Source organism: Clupea harengus, chromosome 7, assembly GCF_900700415.2.
Source record: "Clupea harengus chromosome 7, Ch_v2.0.2, whole genome shotgun sequence".
Taxonomy (NCBI): domain Eukaryota; kingdom Metazoa; phylum Chordata; class Actinopteri; order Clupeiformes; family Clupeidae; genus Clupea; species Clupea harengus.
Window position 1 is genome coordinate 18,496,509 of NC_045158.1, and position 10,426 is coordinate 18,506,934.

Here is a 10,426-nt window from a genome sequence, read left to right on the forward strand (position 1 = left end):
CCCTAATCTCCCGGCAGTACCTCGCTGGCTTTTGGGGAAATCAAATGCCACACAAACTGGCAGTCCATTAGCCAGCTTAAGAGGCTCAGCAAAACCACACGATTGGTTTCTCAGCCAGTTCAAAAGCAAGGAAATTGGCTATCTTTGTTTTTGAAACCTTCCATTTGCCATTGGCATTATAAATCCTTTTAAGAATTACACTAATTTTAATAGTGATACACTTTCCTTTGATCTAGTTACCTCACACAGATTCATGCGTTCATCAAGGTTGTGCATGTTTTGTAAGACATGGAAAATAGACAGTGCAGCACTAGGCTTGAGACCTTTATCGCTGGAACACCTCCCACAACTAGGCAACAAGTGCTCTTGAATGAGGACACTAGAAAGGGTGCATATGCAAAGGAAGAATAATAGGGTTTTTAAGGTAGAAAAGGAGCAATGCTAAAGCATTATGGGAAAAAAAACGTATTCATCATTTGAGAAGTGTTTAGGCCAAGTTTTTTTTAATACTGGGAAGAATTAGAAAAGTTTCAATGCAAATGTTGGATAAGGGTTTTAAAAGGCGGAAGCTTGAAAGTGTATTTGGGCTTTTTTTGTATGAGAGAGAGAACGAGAACGACTGAAAAGTAGGGTTAGATGTTGCGCATTATGATATGAAGGTATTGAGAGTGCAATTGTGTTAAAAGGAACCAATGAAAGAAGAGTATGACTGAAAGAGAGTATGAAAATAGGCAAAAGAGGGCAAAATGATTAACCTACAGCACTAGGCTCTTACCCTAGAGGTTGAAGCTTGGAAGAAAGAGAGGAGGTGGGCGATTAGCCGAACTATACTGCAGCTTATTACAGTATGAAAAAATCATGGTATGATTTGGAAAAAGTAAATGTATGTCATACATAATATGTTAGAGTTTGTTGAAGAATGGAAGATGTACAGTCACCATCAATACAAAAGACATTTCTGATGACAAAGTTTTTAATCACCTTGGTAAAATTTGTCTTGAAGGTTTACTTTACTGTGATGTACAAAGATATATAAGATTTTTAATGGCTAAACTAACCAGTAGGGCTGATGATTGACTCTGCATTGTTGATTGTAATCAGTATGGAGAGATATTATACATAAATGTATTCTGGTATATAATTGCATATAATCTCTGTGTTATTACCTTAAATCCATCAGTAATTTTGCAGACCTTTTGCACCCTTTTCCGTTTCGATGGTATTATTTCCCTACAGTATTGTGTAAAAAAAAGTGCATCAGTTTAAACACAACTGTCTGAATGAGGACAGATATCATGAACATTCCTCCTGTACCATGGTGAGAATAAGTGTGATCTGAAGATGAAGACTGTGTGCTGTGTGTGTGTCCCCACATAACTCTCTGCTGCTCTGCTGTGTTTGTTCTTCCAGGGGAGCTTTTTCAGTGGTGCGTCGGTGTGTGAAGTTGTGCACGGGCCAGGAGCATGCTGCCAAAATAATCAACACCAAAAAACTCAATGCAAGAGGTACGTCCAAAACCCAACCATCGATGAACGCCTTGGTGGAACTTTAGAAAAACATTCTAGTGTGACTGGATGGATTTTAAAAGGTTTGACGGTGGGTGGGTGTGTGTATGTGTGTGTGGGGGGGTATGTGGTGTTGGTTGGGCAGATGCTTGGCAAAGTTCAGACTATGCGGGATGCTTCTGTATATAGGTGTCTTCACTGGAGACAGTTTGGCACTCGCAAATTAATTGAATGGCACACATGCAACCATGGTAACTGTTTTTGTCAAAGCCAAGGCCAAATGCCATGACGATGAGGGAATCCAGGCTGCACCTCCACTAGTGTCACTTCCCTGATGGTGGTGTTTTTTTCTTTTTGACATCCCACAGCAGACTGGTGTAAATCTCTATATACCGACCCCCCACCCCTCTCTTCTGTAACTGGATCGGTCCACTTACTTTGCCAGGTGTCAGGAGCCCTTCCCCTGTCAGCCTCTGAGCCACCACTCCACTCATTGTTGTGAGAATGCTCAGGGTGATTAGGCAGCGCTGCAACACTGGATTCTGTTACCCAGGGCTTAGAGTAGGGCACCCTTTTGCCAGGAATGGCGCAAAGCCGCACAGAGTGGAGCGGATTGTTTGTTTGTTTGTTTGTTTCTGTGTCTGATTCCTCCTACCCAGGGAACAGTGAACTCCAGAACTCCGGTTACGCCTGGCCCCGCGCCATATGCGCTCCAGTATCTGGAGTTTATACATGCTCTTCTGCTGAACTGGCAGCTATCAGCTGTGCTACTGTGGTAGAAATAGGCTCACAAAGGACTCCCTCTTGTGACCATACACTGGGACTAATATGTTAATACAGAAGGTTTTGGAACTGCATTAAGACATTTAAGTGTTTCATACCCGTATGTATGTATGTATGTGAATGTATGGATGTGTGTATGTATGAATGTATGTATGTATGTGTGTATGTATGTATATACTTATATATCATTCATGTGTTCATGAATATGTGTGTGTATCTCTCTATGTGTGTATGTTTGCATTTAAGTTTGTATGCCTGAAGTTATGTTCAGTTGTAGACCTGCCCCTGTGATTGACATGTAGATCATAATACCGTGAGTATATTATGTAGAACATAATACCTGCGTGAGTATTCCTTGTGTGTATCCTATGCCATGATCACCGTGGGAGTGACAGAACACCTTCCCAGAGATCGGTGGCTTTTAATGGGATTACCGACATTGACTGATTATCCCGCCCACATAGACACAAGGCCGGAGGGAGCTAATGTACATCAGAGCAATTGCCAGAAGTTTTTCTTGTTTTTTTTTTTTTAACATTTTCATTTGTTTGTTTCGCCCCCAGGCAAAGGCATGTGGTCTTCATGTGGATATATTTGAGCACAGTTGGTTTGGCTGCCTGCTGTCTGTGGGTCTGTTTCTGCTGCTGCTGCACTCAGAGGGGAGAGGGGAGATGTGGCAGCAGGGCTGTTATAAAACTCACAGAAAATGACATGCATGAGAAAATGCAGTGCTGTGCTGTGCTGTGCTGTGCTGTGCACTGGAAGATGGTGGTGGAGGAGGATGAGATAGGAAGCTGAACGCAGTGCTGTGAGTGTGTGTGTGTGTATGTGGAGAGGGAGAGAGCTTTGTGTGAGTGATGTGTGTTTGAGTGTGTATGTATGTGTGTGTGTGAGTGAGTGTGTGAGATCTGTGTTGCGTATATGTGTGCATGGGTGTGTATGTATGTAAGTATGTGTGATCTCTGTGTGCGTGTGTGTGTGTCTGTGTGTGCACAGCCTAATTAGTAGCTCTGTTCAGGCAGTGTGTCACCAGTGGTCTGCCTGTTTAGGGTACTCACTGTAAGTGGCGTGGTGTGATTTTGATTGGGACCTGGAGACACTGGGAGGGCAGCTTTGCAGAAGGAGAGGAGAGGCAACATACACACACACACACACACACACACACACACACACACACACACACACACACACACACACACACACACACACACACACACAGTGCCAAACAGCTCAGGCAGTGAAGGCAGCCGTGGCACTTGGCAGCTGCAAGCCGTGTGTCTGTGAGCCTACATGCCTGAAGCACGGGACACTCATCTGACCCAAGGCACATAGAGAGACGGTCATGGCCCCGGCCGTAAACCTACACACACACAAACACACACACACACACACACACACACACACACACAAACAGGCAGATCACTCACTCACTCACTCACTCACTCACTCACTCACTCACTCACTCACTCACTCACTCACTCACTCACTCACTCACTCACTCACTCACTCACTAAGCCCTGTTGCACTGTGCTATGCAACACTAGTTGCCCTGACACAGTCAGAGGAATAATGACCCTTGGATGTGATGGACTACCAAACCTAAATGAAGAGTGGAAAATTACTTAAATTTACATGCCTTTGAAATACATTTTAAAGATGATAGTGTGTTTAATTAGGTAACCCCAAATGGCGTTTCTTTTTTTGTAGTTGACTTAATCCGGATAAGAATTATTGCGTTGGCACTGTACTGCACTGCAGTTTTAATGAAATATACTACCCACTGGAAGCACATTTCCTGCCTCGCCGTGGTGTGCTGTGGCCTAAGTTACAGATGTTAACGTGGTGTTGAGTATTTACGACAGCCAGCCCGTTAAGGTCACCTGATAGTGGACGAGGGCGGAGGGGACAGGGACGTGGCCTGGGAAACTGCTCCCCTCTGCCAGCAGCCAATCAGAGAGCTTGTTTATTGTGTGAAGAGATCAGGCCGGGTTGGCAGAGGTCGGCTGTTGGAACACGCTCTGTCGCTGCAGCAGTTGGTGGCCTTAAGACGGTGCGTGCGTGTGTGTGTGTGTGTGTGTGTGTGTGTGCGTGTACTTGTATATTAATATTTGTGTGACTGTGTGTGTGTGTGTGTGTGTGTGTGTGTGTGTGTGTGTGTGTGTGTGACAGAGGCATGATGATCTAGAAGTGTGCCTGTTCCTTGCCAGCTGCAGTGCAGGGAGGGACTGACCTGGATTTCTTTTTTTGGACGCCACTTCATTGTGTTGGTACTGGGTGAAACGGAGAAATCAGGCTGTAGGTTGCCATCAAAGACAACCTGCTTTTAGTCAATTTTTTTTTTCTGAAACTATTTTCTACCCCCAGTTAATGACCATAGCACAATACACTGTGAAACGTCTGCCATGTGAGCACTATGAGACACAGAATTAATATATAGACTCAGTTCTTATGGTGCGTCTTGTGGACATCAGTGAACACAACATTTAGCTTAGCTTACCTCTACAGGCTATGTCATACTCAGTCTCACCTTATACCACAGTTAGATCCATGCAAGCAATTTTATTGGACACTAGGCATTCCGTGAGTGCTGTTATTTACTTTAACAGCACTACAGAATTTGACATCCTGTGTCACTTCATGTAACAGAGCTAAGCTGCAGTGAGCTTATTTGTTGCTTGATCCAACACGGACCTGCTGTCTGGATCCTGTTTGTGTGAGTCACAGTGAGACAGTTACCCCCTTTCCACCAACGCAACCTAAGTGCTAGTTCTGGGCTATTGCTAGTGCCGGTTCGGAGTTGATTCAACTTGTGAACCTTCTAAGAACTGGTTTGCTTTTCCACGGACCAGAGAACCACATCATTACATCTGTACTACATCTGTACTACATCTGTATACATATCCCGCTTTCCCAGCAACACTAGCGTCAAGCACAACAACAACAGCAAGTAAGCATATCTCACATTAATATTGCGAGGTTAATTAGTAGCTCACTAAACAGCTCTGATTTTATTAAAATGGCGGTCACAATGTTTTAGTGGTCACGATACACCCGACCCCAGCGGTTCTTGTCAGCGGTTCTTGACCAGCAAAGTGTTGTGCCGCTCTGGAACCAGTTTTCCTGGCCAGGGGCTGATTCTTTAGCTGTCGAAATGCTAAGAACTAGTTTGAGATTAGGCACAGGCTCTAAACCAACCCTCCAACTGCCTTGGTGGAAAAAGGGTAAGTGAGTGTAAGACCTGCTGCAGCTGCTGCTGCTGAATAAGTTGTGATGGGTTTGTTCATTCCTGTAAGAGGGTGTTCACATTGAGACACTTTTTTATGTCTCTAAAACATCAGACACGTTGCTAATATTTAAAAATGTGATTGTTACAAAACTGGCAGGTTGAAACTGGTTGCATTTGCTATGATAAGTACATATAGTTACTATGTAACTACTATTTGCTATGATACAGGTAGCAACAACCCATTGTTGGAAAAAAGCACCACAGAAGTTGAACTTAACTTTAAGCTTCAGGCACCTTTTTTGTGTTCTTGAGCCTTGCTCAAACAAACTCTAGGTGTGTCACAGTGGCCAAGGTTTCCATAGCCGCATCCTTCCATAGAGAAACAATTGAAATGCCTGGAGGTGAAAAAAAGCGTCTCAATGTCAAACGCCCCTCACACTTCTCCCGTCTCCCTGACCGATAAAGCCAGCCCCTCCGGTGCCCAGTCTCTGCCCTGCCGTGCCCCTCCACCTTCTTATCTCCCTTAAGTTCATGCCCTGCTGTGACTTTGGTAAATGTTTCTGAGAGTGTGCTGTGTAGAAATGGAAAGATGTTTTAGCGAAGGGGGAAAAGTGATGTGCAGTGAGTCTCTGATTGGTCTTGGCCTCTTTCTCGCACTTCTCCAAAGGCCCAGGAGACATTTGAGAGTGTTGGCAGGCAGATTAAGCCAACAAGTCCAGCGCTGCTTGTTTCATGAATAGTCACAAAGTGAGAGCGATGAATCACAAGTAGGATGGGCTGCCCACCAAATACAAATACACACATTTACACTCTCTCAACCCTCCTCCCCTAACTCTGTCTGTTTCTCCATCTCTCTTGCTCTGTCTCCCTCTCTATCTATCTCTCCTTATCTGTCTTGCTATTTGTGTGTGTGTGTGTGTGTGTGTGTGTGTGTGTGTGTGCATGTGTCTGTCTGTCTGTGTGTGCACACCTACACACAACTCACATTGAAACAGTTTTCATGAGAGTCAAAGACAGATAGAGTGGGAGAACGAGAGCGAGAGCGAGCGAGAGATATATGGGCAGAGGTGCTGGCGTGTTATGTAGATTTGGTTTTAGCCAGTGAACACAACTCTTCCCTTCCCCTCCGTCCCTGCATACCTCTCCCTCCTTCTGTCCCTGCATCCCTCCCTCTCCCTCCATCCCTCCATCCTTCCCTCCCTCTCCCTCCTTCCTTCCCTCCCTCCCTCCCTCCCTCTGTCCCTCTCTCCCTCCCTCCATCCCCTCCAGGCTCACTCCACCTCCTTCATCTCTTATTTACTCTGCTGCATCACGGAAAGCCTCAGCAGCACTGCAGAGCCCACACACATGACCGAGAGAGGGAGGGAGAAAGAGAGAGATGGGAGAGATGGAGAGAGAGAAAAGGACAGAAAGGCAGAGAGCAGTGCAGAGGGAGAGCAAACACTGAATTCTGCATAACTCAGAGCTGTTTCACAGTGCAAATGCACAGCATAAAACGTGTGTGTGTGTGTGTGTGTGTGTGTGTGTGTGTGTGTGTGTGTGTGTGTGTGTGTGTGTGTGTGTCTCTCTGTGTGTGTATGTGTGTGTCTGTGTGTGTGTGTGTGTGTGTGTGTGTGTGTGTCTGTGTGTGTGTGTGTGTGTGTGTGTGTGTGTGTGTGTGTGTGTGTGTGTGTGTGTGTGTGTGTGACAGAACGAGAGAGAGAGAGCACAGCCAGTCTTCTGAGACTGTCTCTATGAAGAACTGCATTTAACCACAGACACCACACATTTCTCTTTGATTTCCCTTCTCACAGCTTGTGTGTTGTGCTCTTCTAAGTTAAAGTTAAACTCTTCATGCACTGCAGAAGCAGGACTTCTCCCTGACCCAAAGGCACTGCTCCAGTTAGGCACTTTTGTCCTATTAATAATGGCCTGACACTGCACACAGGTACTCTGCGTCAGGAATGGGACAGTCTTTAAAAGTACCAACCATGGTTCTGGCAAAAGGTTGCTGATATGTGAGCTCAACAGCCAATTCAATTATATCCCTCCCTTTTGTGCTCCTGAAGCAACGTGTTGATTGGCTGGAATTGTTTATGGCAGTCCAAGCCACTTTGCTTGTTTCCCATCTACAGAGACAGGACTGTGTACGCACACCGGAGCAATTCACTGAATTTGACAAAAAATGCTTAGAATTATGGACAGCACCTTTAAGGAGCTTCAAGTAGTAATGCAGCACCATGCTAGATTATGACAGGTTCTCTGGGGAAACAATGCACAGAATAGGAGGAAGGCATAGATGGGGACTGCTGTTGATACTGATGTGCTTGGACAATAGTTGACTGCGACACAACTATCAATAACACTTTCTTTTTCCATCACATCCCTAGTTGAATAGGTATTATGACGTGTGATTAACCCATATGACATGGCACCGCCGCGATTGGCAGCCTGTTTTAGCAGCTCTCTGTTTTTCTACTTTTTTACCCCCTCTTTTCGTGAGTTTTTCGTGACTTACATTTTTCTACTGTGCTTAGTTGTTTGTATTAGGATAGTGCGCTGCTCTACCTACATGTGGATAGTTTTTTCGTGATCTTACTTAGCCAGTTGGACGTAATTTTTGAGACCAGCCAGAACAACGGACACGACCGGCATTATTTAATAACTGAATTGGTTGCCATGGCGCAGCGAGTGTGGCAGCCGGTTTTAGCAGCTTTCCAGCTTAAAAAACTAAAAATCCTATTACCTTGCTGCTATTACACCTGAATTTCCCTAACGGGATTAATAAAAAGTGTATCTATCTATCTATCTATCTATTATTTAATTGCAAAACTTTACTCACTATGTTAGACTGTAACTACAGTCACTCACGAGGACGTCTGCTGACATGAATGGTACCGTCGTGCCTGAGTGAGGAATTCATTATGAAAAGGCTGGAGATTTGAGTAGCACTTTAGTTACAGTGGCAGAATCAGAGGCCCATCAGTTTACAAAATAGATTTGAGTAGCACTTTTACATTACTTATCCTCTCATATTACACATTGCACTCTCTCTATACCATTAGATACCGTGTAACACTAATTGCAATTATTATATCTCCCGACTGTGTACATACTCCATGTCCTCACTCTAAACCTAACGCTGACCTTGACCTTAGTTTTATGTAATTGCAGCATTAGGCTGTGTTCACATCTAAGGTCTTTTTCTGATGGAAAAACGCTGGTCAGAGTGCTTTTTCATAAAAAGCATGAAACCATAACAATATATGCTAATCTAGAGTTAACGTAAAGTAACAGACTAGTTTTGCTAGCAACTGCAATAATAATAATAATAATAATGTTCATAGATTTATAATCTTTATTTTCAAAATCCATGTTACAAAGTGCATCACAGAGGCAGCAAAATAAAATCATCAGGGTTTACAAGAAAACAGATAAGGTAGTTTTACTCCACGAATGAATATTGGTGATACTGTTTAACTGTCATATCATATAATTCACTGTGCTCTGAGTCGAACATAATACGTTTCTCCACCGCTCCAACTTCGCTAACTTCTCATTTTTGGTGGTTGTTATGGGAAACACCACTTCACACAAAGCATCTTTTTTGAAGCTGTCAGCGTATGTGCTACATTATAATACTATGGAGACCACGTATTCAAAAACGTCCTGAGGGCGTTTTTTCCTTTTTTTCAGTTGTAAAACCAAAAACAAAAAAAGAAAACTGTGGCCAGCTTTTTCATCAAAAATACACTATATGTAAACAGTCTTTTGCTGCTATGGTAATATTAATGAGATATACTTTTTTTCGGCTGCTGTCAAAGCTTAATAAACTACACTGTAATAACAAGGCCTGTAATATGACTTGTGGCTCAGAGCAGTTATGGAGGCTTAACTGAGAAGCCTTTGGCTCTCCAGCAAACATTACAGCAGCACCTAGATGGCAACAAGAGTCATCTCTGCAGATCAATAGAGCTCAGCCTTCCTTGCGCTAGAATGACCAGCATGGCAGCGGATGACATCAATCACGCTTCGCTCGCCCACCTGTTGTTGCCTGTGTGTCCAGTCGGAGCGGGGGTTTGTGAGAGTGACTCTCCGTGGGGCTTGGCGGTCTCGGAAAAAAGGACACGGGCGTTTCTCACGGCGGAGGTTAATTGGACGCAGTGACCTTCTGTACACGCTCTCCCCCGACACACACCCCCGTGATAGATTTGTGTTTTTTACGATCCAGGCCGGGGTTGCCTCGGATACGGATGGTGCGAGATGCGATGATTGGAGAGGAGAGCACATCAGTTGGCCCACAGGAAGTAGGCCTCACTGGAGAAGGAGACAGAGAAGGAAGGGTAGAAAGGCTAATGACATCCGATATCTGGCTCAGAACCGTCCCCAGTGTCGCCTGCTATGTGATCGTGGCATAGTGTTAAAGCTGACGCAGAAACGAAAATCAGTCAGTAAATCAGTCAGCCTGATGGAAGTGGGGCTCAGTGAGCTCTGGAGATGCAGAGGGACCCTAATGACATCTCTGATTGGGACTGACTGAGAAACTGGCACACATCTGGCTCATCTGAAGTACTGTAGAGTCTGCAAAATGAATGAATGCACCAACGGAAATGTGTAGAGATGAGAGATGAGGCAAGACAATGGACACAATCAGGGCGGTCCCTGCCTTTTAGAGGAGAGTGACAGCTCTCTGCAGCATATGTGTGTGTGTGTGTATGTGTGTGTAGGTGTTTGTCTGTATGCCTTTATGTGTTTGTGTCTGTGAATATATTTTTTTCTGTAAGGGGCGTGTGTGTGTGTGTGTGCACAAATGTGTCTGTGGTTGCGCAGGATGCATGCATACTGTGTGTGTCTGTGTGTGTGTGTGTGCGTGTGTGTGTGTAAAGTATCACCTCAGGCTTCAGTCTACCCCTTTCCTCCATCATGTGTTATT

At 44.5% G+C, this 10,426-nt stretch overlaps 1 protein-coding gene across 31 annotated transcripts in view; it reads left to right on the forward strand.

The window, feature by feature from the left end:
* LOC105893860 (calcium/calmodulin-dependent protein kinase type II subunit beta) overlaps positions 1-10,426 on the forward strand; it is a 62,396-nt gene that overhangs the window by 2,886 nt on the left and 49,084 nt on the right. For all 31 annotated transcript variants that reach the window (XM_031570736.2, XM_031570734.2, XM_031570726.2 and 28 more), the window contains exon 2: positions 1,411-1,505. In XM_031570736.2, coding sequence (XP_031426596.1) covers positions 1,411-1,505 — 95 coding nt within the window. The remainder of the gene's footprint in view (positions 1-1,410; positions 1,506-10,426) is intronic.